We start from the raw sequence: 20,945 nt of genomic DNA on the forward strand, positions 1-20,945 counted from the left end.
GCGCACCCTGGTGGCAACACGGTTCACCATGAAAGACGAAGTCGCTTTTGAGGGGCTTGGAAATTTTAAAAAGTCTTAGAATTTGGCCCAAACCTCCAATGTGATGAGGGCTTTGTTGTTATCTGATCAGTTTCCTTGAATAATGCAAAATGGCTCCACAGCGCCCCCTACAAAATTTCAAAACATCAGCCCCTGCTCTGTGTTTTATTTATAAGTCTGAAACCTGGTAAGCTTATGGAGGATATCAAGATGTACAAAAAAGTCTCTTGGAGCAATATCCCAAATCCAACAGGAAGTCAGCCATTTTAAAATTAATGTGTAAATTTGGTGACATTTTCCCCTCTTTTCAGGCCTCATACTTTGACGAACTCCTCCAAGGGATTTCATTAGATTTACGCGATCTCCTGTGTGTGGAATCTAAAGACCTTTGTGATGTTAAATTGCGAAGCTTTTTACGTTCAGGGAAACGGGGTGGTCATGGCGGCACGTGGAGTTTCAATCACTCGCCAAAAAGCAGTAACCTGCTGTCGCTCAAAAACACAATGTCCAATCTCTCCCAAAGGTCGCAGGCGTGATGAGACTCGAGCTCGGAAATGTTTGTTATGCCATTTGTCAGTAATGGTTAGAGCGCCACCTAGTGGGACGATTATAATAATGGTTGAATGAGATGAAATTTTAGCTGGTGGTTAAATGCATGAATTCCATCAATGTGACATCAGATCGGAAGCGCTGATTTTAGGTGTTGGGCTTGGCTCGACGCGCCGGGGGTGCGAGGGCCCTCATATCGCTGCTTGCAGCTTTAATTTATACTTGTACCGGCTGAATAGTCATTGTCCATACAACTAATAGTCTTCATTTCATTGCTTGTGTCAGTGCACTCAAAATTGTTGAACATCTTGTCAAACAATTTGTACACCCATTTTGAAAACCCTATTTTTAAGGAGTTTCCATGAAAATCTCCATAAATTACTTTTCTCAGGTGAACCTGATCTCACACTAATGAAAATTGGTGTGTGTTACTCTTACTTGCAACCACTGAAAAGCCTCTTCTACCCAGTCATAGGTGAATCGCGTTACAGTATCCCCTACTCTACAAGTATATATATAATGTAAACCAACAGACAGGATTGGCATGAGGTGCATACTGAATCTACAAAAGCTTGTGATGACATCACAGCAGAGTCCTGCAGAGGGTGGATTCGCCACTCCAGGAGATACTTTCCTCGCTGCATTGCGAGGGATAACATCTGTTGTGATGTAGATGAAAATATGTGGCCAGACAGACAGGAACGTCTGGATGTGCCAGAATGATTTACTGTACTGTTACATGTGCTGTTTATTGTTCACATTAGTGCACAGCTCTACCAAATGGGTGATTTTATGTTTACATGTATTCTACAGTGAACAAGTGACTGTAGCATATTTTTCTTTTGCACAATTCTGTAGGATTACAAACACTTCTACACAATGGAAATGTGAAACGTACGTATTCAGTGTCTCAGTTACTCCCAAGACTCCCATAACATCTACAGTGACTTCACTGCACATTTCAGATGGCTGTACAGGTAGGCCATAGTGCTGTCGTCAGCATTTTCAGGTGTCACCAATTGTTTTTGCAATTGGAAACACTGAAATTATAAACTGTCATAGTGGAAACATGACAATGCCATTTGACTATCTTGTTCATACAGATGGTGTCAAGACTTTTCATTTTGATGGCACTGGCAGTTTCATTGACATGGATACTTGCTTTTGCGGTATGGATAATCAATTCTGTGCATGTGACGTGCTTTTGCAGGCTATCCACTAGGTTTTGCAGTTTGCACTAATTGTTTTGGGAAATGCACTAACTGCTGTGCAAATGTTGATGGTGTTCTGAGAAACGCACCAAAGCGACTGAGAAAAACTGTAAAATGTTTTATGAAACATTATATAATTCTGAATACAACAACGCAACTACAATGCAATCTTTATTTCTAGATAAAATTGATATACCAAAGATTTCTGAGGAAATCAAAGAAAATGTTGACAGGCAAATTAATATACATTTTAATTAATGATTTTTATTTTTTAATTTATTGTCTATTAATTGTAGTTGTATTTATGATGTATTTTGGTTTTATGAAAATGTATATTTTATTGTATAACGTATCTATTTTTGTTGTAAGCCCAGCAAGGGACAATTGTTAAAAATTAGCAATGGCTATAAACTTATGTGCGTCACATCAGTTTCATGTTTTGTTCTTGGACTATGTTAAACTGCACTGTCCCTTTTAAATAAATAAATTCAAATTCTTGATGCTATAAACTATCTAAATGCTGGTAAAACAGCTGGCCAAAAGGACGCCCAATTGACCTTGACGGCCCCTCTTAGATATGTATATACAGATTGCTTTAATACTGGTAATCTTACTGCCTCATTGAGGGAGTCCTTGATAATACTGCTTCCTAAACCTTGAAAACTAAATTAAAAAATGTGAAAATATGCATCCTATAAGCGTAATCAATACAGATATTAAAATTCTCTCCAAAAGATTAGAAAATGTTCTACCAGTTATTATAGAAAACCGATCGGTGCCTATGACATTCCCTGATGTCGGGGCAGCATGAGTACGAGCAATTCTTTTTTTTTTTTTGCCGATGCCCGTGATGCCGCCCCGGGCAACCGCCCGTGTCGCCCGTATCAAAAACCGCTACTGATAGAAGATGATCGAAATGGATTTGTTTAATATAGGCAGATTAGATTCTTCATTTCTAACCCTAATCCCAGTTAACTCCTCTAGAGTTAATGTTGAAAAAATGTAACAAAGGCTTAATTTGACTTCAAATGACTTAAATATCAATATTTCTGAGGATACATGGAAGTCAATCTGTTTAAAATCACAAAAACAATTGATTAATAGTAACTTACAGGTATTACAATACAACTGGATCATGCAAACATATGTAACACCGGTGAAATTGAACAAATATAACAACAGAATTCCAGATACATGTTTTAAATGTGGAGAAGCCCATGGGACATTTTTCCACTGTATATGGGAATGCAGAATTGTCTGCGCATTTTGGCAGGAGGTGATGAACAAAATAAACCAAATTTTAACTACAAAGATCGCTTTAGATGCAGAAATGTTGCTACTACATATTTATCCTAAAAATCTTAAACTAAGAGCCCATATAATTAAGTTTATGGATTATTGTACATTACAGGCAAAACGTATAATTGCATTAAACTGGAAAAAATCAGATCCTCCTGCTATTGGTGCTTGGATAAATTCTTTGGCACAATGTAAGGCAAGGAAAAGGATAACTTATTTTCTCAAAGACAAGTTAACATATTTTGATGATACTTAGTAGCCATTCAAAAAAATTATAAAAGATGCAAACAGCACATTTGTGCTCATTATGTCTAATTAGTTTAGTTTTGTTGTTGTTGTTTTGTTTTTTTGTTGTTGTTTCTTTCATTATGTATAAATGTCAAGGACCTGGGTCTGGGGACCCAGGGTTCTCGAATAGTTGATGGACAGATGTATGTTTGGTGTTGCAGGTTTCTGTGTGTGTGTGTGTGTGTGTGTGTGTGTGTGTGTGTGTGTGTGTGTGTGTGTATGTATATACATATACGTATACATATATATGTATATACATTTAATATTCCTTTATTGGGTGAGAAAATCAGACCATGTCATAACTGCTTTAAGTCATACAGAATAGATATCAGAGCCTTAAACAGGCTGACTTCTGTTAGATCGGTCAAACTGGGCAGAAAGTATACAAACACATTGTGCTTGTACTTTCTCCTCACGTTCCCTCTTTCCTCTCTCCTTCTTTGGACTGACAATCATACACAAATAGATTGTATTCAATTAGATGAAAAAATTACATTAATATGAAAAAAATACTATTAAGATCACTGATGAAAAGTCCTGTCTCAGTGTACTTTCAACCAAAAGGCAAATAACCAAACCACATGAACATCTAATAAAAGATATAAATATTGAAACACTGATCCAACATTATCCTTGATTGACGGATCATTTGATCTTACACTTTTACCTAAATGTTGCACCTTTTTTTTTTTTTTAAACTTCCTTATATCCATTATGAACCTGGCTGTCTCTCTGTACACAGCCATCCACACACACCACACAACAGGAGTTATAAGGTTAATGGGCATTCAGTCAGTTAGCTAGTTAGTATCCATTTACAAAAACAGGACAGTGGTAACAACAGAAGCTACGGACAATTTTAAGTTTTAGATTTTAAATAGGCTGTATACATTTCAATGGGAGCAACAGGACGGTCAAATGTCGCTGATTTTACTACAGAGCAGGACGGATTGTAGGGTAGCAAACATCGTCGGAAAACAAGTTTTCAACACTGCAGGTTACCTGGTGTAATGTTTTTCAGCTAAAAAGAAACATGGTCTGACTCCTACCTAACTATATAAAGAGTAACTGCAGGTTAAATGTAGCTAATATGTCCTGTTTTCAGCCAGTCACTTACACTTCCGCTCCGCTGCGTCTCAGAGTAGCTGGAACAAACCATTTTGGGAGGGATCTGTACTTTTGTTGTTGAAATATTACGTCTCAACCAAGTACTGTATGCTTTTTATATCTTTAGTAGTGTGTCACAAAAACAGCAAATATTGTCAAAAAAGTAAAAAATCTTTGGGGGTGCTTTGATTCATTTTGGGGGTGCTGAAGCACCCTCAAAAATGGGCTAAAATCGCCCCTGTTCTAAACATGCCGTTAGTGCTTTAAAATTCTCCAGTGTTGTTGAATTTATACAGTTCTACAAAGAAGGGTGGGCCCAAAATACTTACCATTATTGCAAATACTTGATTACAGTTCTTGCCGCCAAGGATGGCACAGTGGTTAGCACTGTTGCCGGACAGCAAGAAAATCCTGAGTTCATTTCCACCATCAGACCAGGGTCTGTCTTTCTTTCTTTCTTGGGAGTTTGCATGTTCTCACCATGTTTGTGTAGGTTCTCCCCGGGGTGCTCCAGTTTCTTCCCACAGTCCAAAGACAATCAGTTAGTGGGGATAGGTTAATTGATCAATCTAAATTGCCCATAGGTGTGAATGCGGGAGTGAATGTGAGTGCGAATGGTTGTCTGTCTCTGTGTGTTAGCCCTGCGACAGACTGGCGACCTGTCCAGGGTGTACCCTGCCTTTCGCCCTATGACAGCTGGGATAGGCTCCAGCGCCCCTCCTGACCCTGAAAAAAAGGAGAAGCGGAAGCGGATGGATGGATGGATCAGGTATGTTTGGGTAGAGATTTTTTTAAAACGTATGTCTAATAATATGTGTAATATGTCTAATATAAAAATCTGTACATACATAAGCATCACTGGTCGATGTAGATGAGAGTTTTTATTATCTGACATTTTAAATCTATGGCTATCCAGTTATTTCATAAGTAAAATAAATAAATAAATAAAACCAAAGTCAGCAAAACTGATGAAGTGTTTTATGACCACCTGTCAAATACAGTAAAACAAAACTAAATAAGATCATATAAAATTATTTAAATGTTGGTACCTGTAGTCTGTTTGCCGAAACACTGTGCTAAACCACTGATAGAAAAAAATAGTACTGTAGTTATATGTGTAATATTTTATAGTATTAATGTGTATTTCTAACGTCTGAAACCTAGCGCCTTGAGGCGACTGTTGTTGTGTTTTGGCGCTATATAAATAAAATTGAATTGAATTGTCTGAAATCGTAGATAATATCAAAAATGTTTTTTAATCATACCAAACTCAATCAAATCTTATAATCTCAGTCAAAATGCAAAGTACTGAGAGGAGACAACACACTTTTTTACTGACATTCTACCCCAGCACTAACTAGACTCCAATAAATGTAATAAAGAGAATGTAAAGAACACAATGTCCCAGATACTTTTTATTGGGTAATAAGGACTGTGAACAATGAAAACACGAGAAAGTTTGGATTTTTTTTCACCGTCATAAAAGGGAACATTCGACCTTCTATGAACACACCTGATTTAAAGGCTTAAGAGTGCATAAATGAAAAATAAGTCATAAGAACAAGAACATTGGTCTCAACAATGTACACTAACAACAATATTCCCATGAATTAATCTTTTTTTTTTTAATCAACAGTTGAAACAAATCAGCAATGTGTGGATCAAAGTTAAATAACATAACACCCAGTTCAGGTGATGCTTCCATCAGCTGGAACCATATCATATACAATATCTGTATCTGTACAAGCTGAAAAACTCAAGAAAATGTATGTCTTTAAACAGGCATGAAGAGCATGTCTTTATATTAATGTAGGGCAAGTGTACAGAGCTTTAAGGAGGACATCAGACTAAAAGAGAGATATCCGTGCAGATCTTTTTTCAAATGGCATATACACGTCACTCTATGAATTACCGTAAGTGGAAAATTAAATTATGTAAAGCAGTGTTTTAATGCTTCGCTCTACAAAGGATGTTTAGCCAGCTGAAAATATATTGCCTGTTGAAAGAACACTCCTGCTGCTGAATGAGTCGTCACGTTGACGATGGTTTCGCCTTCAACTTTTTATGATGAGAGCTAAGAGGGTTTTCACATATCCTTAGGTAATGAAATGAGCTCTATCTATGGAACAGCACATAAACCCTGGGTCCTGGTAAAGATTAGAAATTTAACAAAGTGGGAGATGAAGATTTGAATATTTAATGTGAGACCTGAGCCTCGCTCCTGAAAGTCAGTGGAGATCAAAATTTGTTTTAGTTTAAGACATTTGGATGAGATGAGGTTTTGGAGAAAAATGCTTCCACACAGCAGACTTTTTTTTTCCTTCCAAAAGTAAGGAACCTTGAGTTAATACAGAAGACTGCTACATCAATATCTGAAATGTGACTAATAGGACTGCTGTCCATGTCCATGCCTGCTGTGCTGCTTGCTTGGAGCTTCGATGTTAATCAGTCCAAGTAAAGAAAGAACTTTTTTTTGTTTTTTTTCTAAACTGCAATATATAAATACAGAATTCAGACAGCTCCAGTGGAAGAGGCAAGTGAAGGGTCAATTCTGGGCTGTCAAGTAATTTGACAGAGGGAAAAAGTGATAACTCGTGTATGATGTTGCCCTCAGGAGAAGAAACCTGCTAGGTGTTTTATGGAATGGAAGATTTTTGTTCCGTTTGTAAGTCACATAGGCAACAAAATGAACCAAGCCTCAGAATTTGCAGATTTAGGATACATCAACACTGAAGTTTCAAATTTCTATTCCTGAGACATTTATAGCATGTACAAGCCTTCCAGGATATGAGGACACATCGACACCACGTGGTCACCGGTGCTGATGTGCTTTAACTTGTTTGTAAAGACCGATTTATGCTTTCTGTGTCTGAGGTCCAGTGTTGGGTAATGTTACTTCTAAAAGTAACTTGTTATATTGCATAATTACAGCATTAACAACTGAAAACGAATTACCTTTAGAGTATTTCTGCATTCAAAAAAAAATTAACCTTTCCATTTGCATTTAGTCTGCGTACTCTGGTTATACATCTAGGAGTGTAATCTACTGTAACTCTGAATGTAGCTGATGGTGGCAGCTTGTCCTTTACCACATAACCAGAAACATACCTCATTTCCCTCAGAGTGACGGGTTATTGCAGGTGCTTCTTCAAAATGTGAACAGTAGTTCTCTAATGTGTGACTCTAATGGCTCTGTGGTGTACTGGTTAACACCTTCACTTTACATGGAAGAGGAGCTACAAACACAGCCTGGGGGTCACAAGCTACTCCTAGTGCTGGTCCTCAGCTGGGATAAATCGGGTGTAAAATGTACTGCTTTGGGAATGGATAAGGGGCAGCTCAAAGTACCTAACTCTAATATGTGACTTTGCACTTTACAACACGATACACCCAACACTGCTGAAGGATTGATGTAGGCTTATATCTGTAGGCCATATAAAAGATGGATGAGCAAACACGAGGGGGCAAAGGCTGCGGTTCCATATGTACTCCTGGTCTTATAGCAGTGTAAACACTTTCCTGATGAGTTCATGTTATCAGTCACTCATTTTGGGTCATATTAAGTCCTAAGTTTGAGAAAGCAGGATTATCTGAGACATGCTCATTGATTAACAACAAGCTGGCAGCCAATAAGTGTGTGATTTGTCCGATCCACAGCGCACCCCTGGCTTCAAAACACCAAGATGAAGATGGCCAAAAAGCCTCATCTCGAGGCTTCAAAACGGTGGCATGATTGACCATGTCAATCTTTTATATGGGCTATGCTTGAACCAAAAATACCATAACTGATAGTTCTACTTTGTCCTCCTGACAGCAACAAAGAAATGAGCCTGGTTCATTGTCTTTAGTGGATGACATAACCAAGTCCAGAAACTTAAACTGTAGATGCCTGCATAAACAAGGAAAGCGGACCAAACATCCAGTGAAAGACATCAAAAATGAAATACTTGTGAATCACAAACACACTGAATTGTCCTCAGAATTAGAGTTCATGCTGTCTGAACCGTGAAAAATAAACACACTGTTGCTGTAAGTTCTGGATTTCCACAAAACTGTGAGCATGTTTGAGTACATTAGAGTATAACAAGAATTCTTCTAACACGCCTAAAACCACAAACTCTCATAAAATCCTGCATTTGGTAGCTTTGCTTTCACACCTCCACCAGAGTTGTCCTTTTCTCGTGAAATCTCAGTCTGCACCAGCTTTAACAACACTTTTGAGCCAAACGGGCAGCAGAAACTGTTACGCAGTCCCAGACAGATGTGGTGTTGAGGCAACCTTTGGATCATGGGGCCTCTGTTTGCTTCCAAATGAACTCTGGTTGCAGCCTGTGCTGTGAAAGCAAGCTGATTTCTATGCTAAAGAAAGCTGCAAGTCTAAACCCTTTGATATAACATGTTGTGCTTGTGTCCTAATCCATGTGAATCTGTATGCTTGATTAGAAAGTGGGTATAACAAACCATCTACACTGGAAATATACTCATCTTTCTCTCCATTGTGGGTACTGACATTCAGGATGCAGGATGACATTCAACTAAATAAAAAAAACAGAAGCCCATTCCAGCAGACCAGAACTAAACTAAACAATGAATCCTATTGTTCCACTCATATTGGACAAAATGAACTGAACTACAAGCATGAAAGTGACCTTTTTTGAGAAATTAGGAAACTGGAAAAACCACCATCACTGTAGCTGTGGTAAAAGCTGCGAGTTTTATGCATTCTCCAAGAAGTGAATTTATTTTAATGATAGCAAATTATTCCTCCTTTTTCACTGGAGCTCCTGGGAACCCCATAGGAGCCCTCAGGAGGTCCCCGACTCCACTTCTAATAAGCCAACTCAGGCAGAGGCCACGTCCTGGGAGTCCTCCTTATTAGGCTGATAAATATCAGACTGCAAAGTGGCCGGAGTCCTTAGTTGTGGTTTGCTGTCGCTCTCAGTAGTATGTGCACCAGTTACTGTAATCGCTGGGCATCAGTCCACCGGTGATAAGCAGAATCAGGTCCACAAACCACCAGATTCCCAGGCCTCCCAGGGTGAGCAGCTTCCCAACCGCAGTCCCTGTGTGGCCCAGGCAGAAACGATCAACCCCGAAACAGCCCAAGAAGAAGGAATACAGCAGTGTGGTGATGAAGTAGTGTCCAGTGTATCTGTAAAACACATGGCAAGAATTTAGATGAGTTGCAAAATGTATTTCATTTACACACCTGGACCTCAGCCAGGTTCCAAAGTTGGAAAGAGTTTAAATCAGCGTCCGTTCACTTTATTTCAGGTTGCAGCAAGTTACTGACATTTCACAGAGTCTGGTTACGACAATCTCATCCTGTGTGGATGCCCCATATGGCTCAAGAAAGTAATAAACAAACACATAAACAGATATATAAAAATTTTTTTTAAATGATAATGATGAAACAAGCCACAAGATTAAAAAGAAAAGGTGTAGACCACCTGCAGTTGTGATCTATAAGGAGCGGACAGAATAAAAGAAACACCTGCTCTGTATTGTATAATTGGTGGACAGAGGCATGAGGGAAACTGAGCATTTGAGCCTGGTTTATCCGAAGCCTGGGCGGCAGCACAGTCTTTGTACAGGTGCTGCTTTGATTGTGCCCGTTCACTGCAAATGTCTGATATCTATGCAGTTACTATAGCGATTAGCCTGATGTGCTCATGAATGCTGTGTGTGGTGTAAAGTCATAAGGGGAAAAAGAAGTTGTGATCCTATGGCTAAACATTGCCATCTAGTGGTGAGCTTATGCTTGCTATGCTTCCTTTATAAAAGATCCATGAGAGCAACTTGATTTTGACTTTATAAAATCCTTCCTGTGGAGACAAATACTACAGAGGCAAAGTTGATCATATTCATTTTGAAAACAATGTATACATCAAGAAGTGAACATATCTGGGTGAGATTGTGGAGTTCTGACTAATAGGGTAATGAATATGTGCAGGATCCACAAACTGCATAACATACAGAGATGTACAGCTGCTAATAGATTAATACACCAATTTCACTCACCAAAACCACAGCACAAACTTCTACCAAAGAGCAGACCATGTTATTTGTCAGACAACACTACCACAACAACCAGCTGGTCTGTACAAAGTCAGGCAGAGTGCACATAAGGAAATAAATAACTACACATATGTATCTGTACATATGTGAAGTATTGGTCAGGCTCTAAAGCAGTGGTTCTTAACCTTGTTGGAGGTACCGAACCCCACCAGTTACATATGCGCATTCACTGAACCCCTCTTTAATGAAAAATAAAATGTGATTTTTTTCAAATTCAAGACATAGATATGTTTTTTTTACTGGTGCACAAAATGAGCCATGCATGTCACGGCGAAGGCTCTGCCGAACCCCTAAGACAGACTCACCGAACCCCTAGGGTTCGATCGAACCCAGGGGAAGAACCACTGCTCTAAAGTCTATGGCTATCGACTCAATTTTGGAGTCAGCCTCAAGTGGCCATTAGAGGAAATGCCCTTTTTGGTCCTTGTGTACTGGCTTCATTTTTCAGGTCCATAGGTTACTTCTTGGTTTCAGCAGCAGCAGGATGATGACAAACACACACCAATAAATAAATACATATATGCATACATACATTTTTAAAAAGTTCATTAATAGCCTGAGAAACACAACAAAGGCCTCAAGACACTGTTTAATTCTGTGTAAACAACTGTTATTCAAGGCACAGAGTGAGTCATCCTCTAATCGAAAGGTCAGGGATTTGATTCACGGCCTCTCCAGTCTGAATGTCAATACATTCTTGGACAGGATACTAAACTCCAAATTGCCCCAATGTATCCGTGGTGGTGTGTGTGATGTTCTGTAGGAATATCTTTGTGAATGTAGCCTGTAGTGTAAGACTGCGTAATTCAATTTCTAGAACAACAATTTGTTCTAGAAATTGTTGTTGTTCTAGAAACAATTTTAAATTGGTCAGAATTTTATCTAAAACAAATGTCAGATTTCAAAGCTTCACAGCTAGAAGGTCTCTAAAGTGGCAAAGAACGATATAAAATGCTTTTCATGCCACACTATCAAGATATTGGGGCTAAGGGTCAGGTTGTTCACTGAGCGATAAGTTAGGGCTGTAGATAATAAATATTACATTACACCTTCAAAATACGATTTTGGTTAGAGCTGTAACTAACTGTTATTTATCAACTGAATCTGTCATTTATTTTTAGATGCCGCAAGTTTAATCATGATCATAAATAACCCAAAGAGTTCATAATGTGAAAAAGAAAAACATTCTCTTCTGGGAGGTGAATAAAATAGCTGTGGCAGTTTCTGAAAAAAAATCTGACTTCAAATTAGGTGCCGATTCATTTCCTCTCAGTCAGCTGATTAATTAGATGTTTTATCTCTGATTTGAACATATGAAGGTGTGTGACTAGCATGTTGATCATTCCTTAGAGTCTGACAGGAAGAGATCATGCCTGATCAGTGGCTTGAAGTCTAATTTAAATAACAATTGGAGGCTCCAGTCCTGGCTTCAAAACCACCGCACAGCTGCTAAGAAATCCTAATCTTCTGATAATGTTAATCCCAGCTAGGTACTGAGGTCATGCATTGTGTGTCAATTTCCTTCTGTCTGTCAGAAACTAAAGGCCAGACCTTATCATCCAGATAACAGAAATGAAGTCAATTGATTTTTTGCAACGCTACAACCTTTCAGGTGCGGCAAACACCTTGAAGTCTTACATTTTCATATGGAGCCTCTTAGTCATACAAAAACATCAGTCTAGCACCACCATCATCCCTGGCTCTGGCTTCTCTCATAGCCCCTTTCCATTAGTACCTACTCGGATTGGCTGGACTTGTTTTCCATTTCAATAGAGTAATGTGCGCGGGGTCGTTATAGCAACACGGCCGAACATCCCATTATGTTGTGTATGGGTTTTCGTCAGATTCTGGGACCACGGTGTTGTTTTTTGTGCAGCCAATTCCTTTGGCTGCACTTGGTTTTGATTTTTGTGAAGGAGACACTTTCATGACTCGAGTGATGCCACTAACTAGCCAATCGGTGGTATACAGTATGTTGACATTTTTGGATCCCTTGGAGCCCCAGCAGAGCTGGTACTAAAAAAGTACCTGGTACCAGGTACTACCACCTAATGGTACTCTACAATCCGTGCCGAGCGGAACCCAGTAGGTACTAGTGGAAAAGGGCTATTAAATACCTGTCATGAACAATTTTGGGGTCATTACTTACAAAAAATAATGTATTAAAAAGTACTGCAAAAATATGTTACTTTTCTAAAAAGTAATACAGTACATTACTTAATTACTCACTAAAGAAAGCAATTTATTACACTACTCATTACATTACTTTCATGATACTCTGAAACATGACCTCCAATGCATTGGGACTAGAACCACCTGACAAGCCTCACTGTGATCGCCACTGTACAAAGACATACGTGTAGAAGTGGAGGCTACAATGATATAAGCCTGACTGCTCATCACTGTCTGTGGGAGATCAGCTGGTACAAGAACCAAAGCTGTGTTAGCATAACGATGTCATTTCTGTCCTGGATGCAGTTTGCACTTTACCACAGCGCTGTTGTCTGTTAAGGCAATAAAATAAAAGTAATGAATAAGAGTAAAAAGTTTAGTAAAGTAAGTAATAAATGTCCTTATCTCAACTCATCAAAAGTTTTAGAGCACTTATTGCAGGAAAAGCGCACAGGAACAAACACGATTTTGATATTTGTTCAGGTTTTTTTGTTTTTCCCCTGCCTGCTCGGAGTGCAGATAACTCACAAACCTTTGTAACACAAGTACAGACTTGATTGTGAAGATAGCCAGATCGGTTATGGGGAGGGGAGGCCTTACTTTTTTTCTTACCAGTAAATGTCACTATCTAAGACACAGAATGCCAGTTATTATTACCTGCTTGGAGCTTGGAGTTTTGAATGAGTTCTGATAAAGCTTTTTAGGGGTGCAGAGTGGGGTTATGTTAACGGTCAATTAAAATGTGGCTTACATCCACCAAGGTCGACTCAATGATTTACTGGCTGAAAACTGACAAGAAGCCTATAACTTAGACACTAGAATTCCTACAAGTGTGGTGTGTACTGTCAACATACAGCAAGTACAGTCTTAAAATATCATATCACATTTCACCTCTGCCTTTCTTTCGTTGATTCCAAAATGTGTTATTTTTGCTGCAATGCAAAATTAAAAGTACATACTGCCCAGAGAGTGACTGGCCTTGGTGGAGGTTTGCGCTCTTAGGGTGCTTCTTGTTCCTTATTATCAGGGGTGCACATAAGTGGTCCGCAGGTGCGCATTCGCTGTCAAAGTAAAAGACGCGCACCAGATAAGAAGTTGCAACGCGTGTTTGCGTACATAAGATTTTCTGGAGGAGAACAGACATTTGTTTAGAACTCTTAAAGATGTTGCAGAAGCAAGCTCCTTTAAGCAATTACTTTGGTGTTCCTCCACCTCCAAAGAAATGTCAGAAGGAGTCCAAACCGCAACAGAAGCGCGTATTCTCGGAAAAGTGGTTGCAGGAAAAGTGGTTGCAGTGGTTGCAGGAGGTGAGCTGGCTTCAAACAAATGATGAACCACTTCTTCGCACGCTTTGAGGTGAAGGGACCAGAGGCAGCAGCAGCAAAAACATCGGACAGCAGCAGCAGCCCAAGCCTCATAGTGCAGGAATATGAGGTGAGGCGCACACTGAGGGCAGTGAACCCCAGGAAGGCCGCCGGACCAGATGGGGTAACCGCAAAGGTCCTAAAAGAGTGTGCAGACCAGCTGGCTGGGGTCTTCACTAAGATCTTCAACACTTCACTGTCCCAGTCCTGCATCCCGCCGTGCCTAAAGTCAGCCACAATTGTCCCACTGCCAAAGCGTACTAACATTAGCAGCCTCAACGACTACCGACCAGTTGCTCTAACACCTGTTATAATGAAGTGCTTTGAGAAACTGGTCCGACGTCACATCATGTCCTGCCTGCCACCCACACTCGACCCACTCCAGTTCGCATACAGAGCTAACAGATCAACTGAAGATGCCATTGCTACAACGCCCACACCACCATATCTCACCTGGAAGTGCAGGGCCGTTACGCCAGGCTGCTCTTTGTTGACTTTAGCTCTGCTTTCAACACGATACTCCCGGACAGACTAATAGTTAAACTGCTGGAAATCGGACTTCCTTCTACCACCTGCCGCTGGATCAGAGACTTCCTGTCAGACCGTGTACAGAGAGTTAGAGTGGGGCCTCATCTTTCCTCAGCCCTCAGCCTCAACACCGGCTCTCCACAAGGCTGTGTACTGAGTCCCCTACTGTACACTCTGTACACACATGACTGTGTTAGTACCCACCCAGACAACGCAGTCATCAAGTTTGCAGATGATACCACCGTAGTGGGGCTCATCTCAGGGGAAATGAGGCGGCGACAGAGCTGAAGTTCAGAGGCTGTCAGATTGGTGTGTAGATAACAACCTGGACCTCAATACCACCAAGACAAAAGAACTGGTAGTTGACTTCAGAAGGAGGAAGTCCGAGCTGCAGCCTGTCAGCATCAACGGGAGTGCGTGGAAAGGGTCTCCAGTTTCAAGTTTCTGGGTGTGCACATAGACACAGACCTCCAATGGAGCTCTAACACCTCTGCGGTCTTAAAGAAGGCCCAACAGCGTCTCCACTTTCTGAGAATCCTCAGAAAAATGGACCTGAAGAAGGAGCTGCTGACCGTCTTCTACCGCTGCTCCATTGAAAGTGTGCTGACATATTGCATCGGTGTATGGTTCTCCAGCTGCACCACAGCACACAGAAAGGCACTCCAGAGGGTCATCAATATGGCCCAAAAATCATTGGACATCCTCTTCCCTCCCTGAAGGACCTGTACAGCACTCGCTGTCTCAAGAGGGCACGCAGCATCCCACGAGACTGTACACACCCAGGACACCGGGTGTTTAAGCTGCTGCCATCTGGCAGGAGGTTCAGGCTGCTGAGGTCCCGAACAAACAGACTCAAGGACAGCTTTTACAACAGGGCAATAGCCTAATCAATGCAAATAGCTGACCTGATTGGCTACCTGCCTGGACTTTTTTAGGGGAGGTAACAATGTTTAAAACAATAACAATAATAATATTTATATTTATAACAAGGTGCAATAATAATTAATGTGCAATAATAACAGTGTGCAATACACATAACACTTATTCTTCTTTTTATTTCTAAGTTAATATACTGTGTTGTGTTGTTTGTGTGTTGCGTTGTGATGTGTCATATCGTGTCGTGTTGTGTTATATGTAGTACCGACGTAGGACAGTTTTTCCAATTTCATTGTACTACTGTACTATGTATGACTGTGCAATGACAATAAAGAATTATCTTATCTTATCTTATGAACGCACAGAGATGTGGTGCAGAATATGCCATTTGCCATTTGTTTGAAGCCAGCTCACCTCCTGCAACCACTTTTCCGAGAATACACGCTTCGGACTCCTCCTGGCACTTTTTTGAACTGCAGGTCTTTGAAGGGAATAAATGCCCTTTTACATGCCAACCCAGCGTTTTCCTTCATCACCACGAAGGAAAACAGTCTGTGGTCGTCCGAGTTTGGTGATTTTTGTGTCATAGAGCTGCTGCAAAAACCCACAAAACCCAGCAGCCAGCGCAACAAATTCTGGATCCTTTGCTTTTAGTTAGCATTAGCAGCACATCCTGCGTCCGATGTGAAAGGACTTTTATGCTGCGCACTGTGACTCACAGCAATGCTCCCAGGTCAGCCCTGACTTTGTGTTAAACTAATCCTAAAGTAATAATGGTATTTCTAACCACTGACATACCACAACTTTATCCTTTCAACAGCTGCTGAAAGTTAGGTGACCTAGCTGCTATCGGATATTTATATAGAGATCCTCCAGCTTCAAACTGTATTACCCTTCAAGGACCTGCAGTTCAAAAAAAAGTGCCCCTCCGACAGCCAAACCCATCTGTTCTCTGATTGGATTGTTACATTTGTGATTGACATGACATTGACCAATCAGATGAAAGGAAGAAAAATAGGGTCAAAATTTGTACTTGTAACTTGCAGGGTTTTTTTTGGGCTAAGTCCACACACAAATATTTTTTACACACACACAAATCTTTTTTACACATACAAATCTTTTTTACACACACACAAAGTCTTTTTACACATACAAATCCTGATTTACAAGTACAAAATATTTATGACCACATTTTGAGCCCATAGAAGCAGCTATTCTCAGACAAATTCTGTGTCACTCACTGTTTTTACTGTAGGTGTGTACTGTACTGTACCGCACCGCAACCATTTGACTAATCAGCTTTGCTGTACTTGCTAGTCTGCAACACACCTATAACACTAGTTCACCTTTAGGTCTAAGATGTTACCCAACCATTTGCTACCAGCTCGGACTGCAGCTCAACAGATAGCACAGTCCTTGTTGCTCTCCGTTATAGAAAGTTCCAAACAAAGGTTAGAAAGGACAACAGCGTTGCTGGCCAGTTTGGTTCTGCATACTCTGACTAGTATGTAGTTTGTGTCAGCGTAAACTGGCACAGCTACCCACAGAGGATAGGCTAACCATGTACTGTACAGGAGTGTGGATGTTAGCCAGTAAGGAAAGAAGACTGTTGCTGTAGAGCTGCCAGCAACAGCTACACTCAGCAAACCAATGTGGAACGCTTTCACAGTAAGAGGTGGCACACATTTCAGTGGTATTTCAAATAAAACCAGGTTATTGAAAAATGAAATTAATGGTTTCAGTTTCAAATGGCTCACAAGTAAATCACTGCAAAGATCATTTTAACCTCATCTGTTAGGTAAACAGTGAAAATTGAGCACACAGTGTTTTCTTGGTTATGTGAAGAGTGTTGTATTTTTTTTCTCCCACTTAGGTGCCAAGGAACTTACTCAGCAGGAACATCCACGCTTTTGACACAGATTCTGTCTTAATGGGATGCAAAGCAGCCCTCTTTATAACACTTGTGTATTTAAATCCATCGACATTACCTCGGACGAAGCCGAATCAGTTGCCGCTGACCGACATCAATGGAGATCATTAGCTGCCTGATGCGCCGCTCGGCATAGGAGGAACTAAGTGCTAACTAAGTATTTAAATCAGGCGTCTGGAACTTTTACTATCAAAGGAGACATTTTTTGACCAAAACAAATGCAGTTACAAAACACATTTAAGCCCTGTAATGAAGATGACACATCATATTTAGTATAAAGTAGTGTGTCAATATTAGTAATAGGTGTAAATATCAAAAACTATGACCATGTGTGATTACTCTACAGTAGAGTAAAACTAGAAAAAAAAATCCACAGACAGAAACTCAGGAGCAGCCATTTATATATGTAAATACATGCTAACCATGTATGGACTACAGACTACTTCACAACACCCTGGCAATCACGTGCTGAAACTGGTCACAAACAAGATGATGCAACGAAAACCTTGTGATTGCTTTGGTCGCTACTAGATTTCCACTAAAACCCATAGTTTACATCAAAGACACTGACTTGTCAGGAGGGGCAAGTCAGGAAAAACATCCAGCGTACAAATCTAGGCCAAACATGCAGATCAACAAGAATGACATTCATATACTGGATCAGCCTGGGTTAAAAATGACTTCCTCACGTGCTGCTGCCCAACACGGTTCCAGTGCAATGTACTTCTGACCTAACAACACCGTCAGACAAAACACCCAAACACAAGCTACAAATACATGACACAACATAGAATCATCTCAACAGGACAAGGCTCAGCTGTACATCTGCATCTAAAGGATAAAGGTCACTCTTTCCAGAATGACAGAGAAGACAGATGGTTTGAGAGAAGTAAAGGTGCCTCATAGCCTCATAAAGACGCTATGAGCCAGCTACAGTGCAGTCTTAAGATCCCTTTCCTGGGATTTTGACCCCACTCACAACTTGCTTCAGGTGACCTTAATAGCTCACATGATGGTGGGGTGTGGCAATGTCTCACAGAGGTTTGACCCATTGGACCTGGAGACAAAAATGACTAACACCCTTTTTAATACTTTGGCTCATTTGACAACTCACATGATCAACAGTGGGTCAATAGTAGTCAACAACCCTTCAGAGACCACCTCCAAAGGGGTGCAACCATACTAGGAGTTAAGTAGCTGGCCCTCTCAGCTTGTTGTTTTAGACCTGAAGAAACCTCTTGGATGAGAGGTGAAAAATCTTCATAAACGTGAAGTCCAGCGGCCTTCTTTTTTCAAGTTCTCAGGACTAACATGAGCTGGATAACTGAAAACCTGAACAGACATACCGATTCCAACACTTTTCAACATACAGTGATATATACTGTAAATGGAAATGGTGTAATGGAAATAATGAGCAAAGCAGCTGATTCATGTTTACATTCACTGAACAATAATCTTTTTGTTTTACATGTTTTAGATGCATATGGAATCAGAGGCAATGTTTTAACATTTAAATATGATGCAGATCCACTCTTAAATGAACCCAGAGAACTTAAGATGGTTTTACATGAGGTAACAGCTGTTTATCCAGTGTAGCATCTCTTACTTGATGCAAGGTACATTCTCTCTGAGGAACTCTCTGGGTCCGGCACATTCTATGTCATCGAGTGCAGTGCAGAAAACCCGTGTGTGGTTCACCTCTTTTTGGGTCTGGCCACCCCACTAGGTAGAGATAAAAGGCGGAAGGTCAGCCATGTTCTCGATTACTCAACACTAACTGTATAATGTCCTAAACACCAACAATACCTACCCCGATGCAACCAACACGTTCCATCTCCTGATAGGCAGTGTAGTTGCCTGCGTGATCCACAGGGTCTTGACAGTAGATGAACTCCTCCGGTCTTCACCACACATTGAATTTAGAAAGAAAGCAAAAAACAGAGAGAGGGGTATAGTTCAAAGAAACTACAGTGTGTAGTCAAGCCAAACTGAAATGTGTAAAGACAGCCCGAGGTTTGAAGATATATTGTGATCTATCTAAAAATAAGTTTTGGGGGAAATGCGGTGCTTCCAGTTCAGTGTTACTGGTGCGTAAGTAGGCATGAATTGGCAGATTTATAAACGTAGTCCTGTGTCAGTTCAGAGTTAGCGTTGCCCAATGCTAACATGCTAACAGTTACTTCCAGTTAACAGTATCTCTGAGTTACTTACAGATAGCTGCAGAGGACAACAGGTGACGGAGGTTTGTACTCGAGCTCCGTATAGTTTGTACTGTCGGGCGGTTCGCTGGAGGGGAGCAAGGTAGAAACCGGACCAGGAGAAGAAGCAGGAGTCTCCGTTGTCGTCGAATTTTGCGAGTGGATTCCTTCCAAACATTGTAACAGAATGGCCGTCAACAGCAGCAGGAACTGACCGCACATCAGAATATAGCTGACCGAAATCATTGTCGCCTCCAAATACTACTAAGCTATTCCTCAAAGCTGTTCATGGTAACATTTGGCTAGCCACATTCAGCTAAAGATGTTTGTTTGGATCTCGACGGACGTCTCGTGTGAATGGCGTCATCAATGAGCGTCGCGAGATGAAAAATCGAAGTCGTTTGTAGCCGTTGAGCTACTTTTTTTTTTTTTTATCACCTTGGCTTCGTGTATATCCTTATATATGTGTATATCATAATATAATAATATTAAGAATGTCTTGATTGTACGATATACCTTTAGGTAGTTTATGCACAAATGTTTCTATGTCACAAGAATATATTTTTAAATGCTATATTATATAGTCAGTATCATTGACTGTAGAAAACATGGACGACGCAACAGCTCCCCAAAAATGAAGCCAAAACGTCTCTATCGCCCCCTGGTGTCTGGCTGCAGTATAGGTCATAAACCCCGCCTCCTCCATGTTAGCGGATGGGACTGGGGTCAGACTAAAATAAATTTATTCTCCTTAGATAATTTTTTTCCAAAGATTCTTTCTGTTGTTATCAATAGTTCTCATCATGCTGATTGATGTCCAAGGGGTCTCCTTTCCCATAAGTTTGATTCTAATTCTTACCGCGGTGATGTTAAATTGGGGTGAAACGTCATCATAGCAGCTTTGACTGACAGCTGCAGTCACGGAGAAACTTGCGTATCTGTGTTCGGGAATAGCAGATAGAGCGTAGGCTCTGAGAGGAGGGCCAGCGTTTACGCTACGAAAACACGACCGAGTGTTTTAACCTGACAGCCTGAGGTGTTCTTCAGTAAACTGGACTACCCGACAGAAGGACCCGAGGCCCCGCTGCAGGTTTTCGGTAAGTTAAACGTGTTTGTAAGCTAATCCGTAACTACCGTCCTTAGCTAGCTCCTGAGACCTAGCTAGCTAAAATGAGCACTCGGCTGTCGGGGTTCGTTTAGCTAATCTGTGCAGGTGAATGAATTTACTAAAGAAATCAAGAGAAACGCCCCGGGCTACTCAGTCACTAATTACTGTTACTGCACTTTTATTACAAGTATTATACTG

General features: G+C 40.5%; 1 protein-coding gene across 1 annotated transcript; it reads right to left on the reverse strand.

Annotated features, from left to right (window-relative positions):
- Window positions 1-5,893: 5,893 nt before the first annotated feature.
- On the reverse strand, window positions 5,894-20,059 carry tm2d2 (TM2 domain containing 2). Its single transcript, XM_031734906.2, has 4 exons — window positions 19,653-20,059; window positions 19,252-19,342; window positions 19,048-19,163; window positions 5,894-9,645 (listed from the first exon to the last, which is right to left on the reverse strand). Exons 1-4 carry the CDS (start codon window positions 19,883-19,885, stop codon window positions 9,432-9,434), a joined length of 654 nt encoding a protein of 217 aa, XP_031590766.1. The 5' UTR covers window positions 19,886-20,059; the 3' UTR covers window positions 5,894-9,431.
- Between the last annotated feature and the right edge of the window lie 886 nt (window positions 20,060-20,945).

Source organism: Oreochromis aureus, linkage group 12 (assembly GCF_013358895.1).
Source record: "Oreochromis aureus strain Israel breed Guangdong linkage group 12, ZZ_aureus, whole genome shotgun sequence".
Lineage (NCBI taxonomy): Eukaryota > Metazoa > Chordata > Actinopteri > Cichliformes > Cichlidae > Oreochromis > Oreochromis aureus.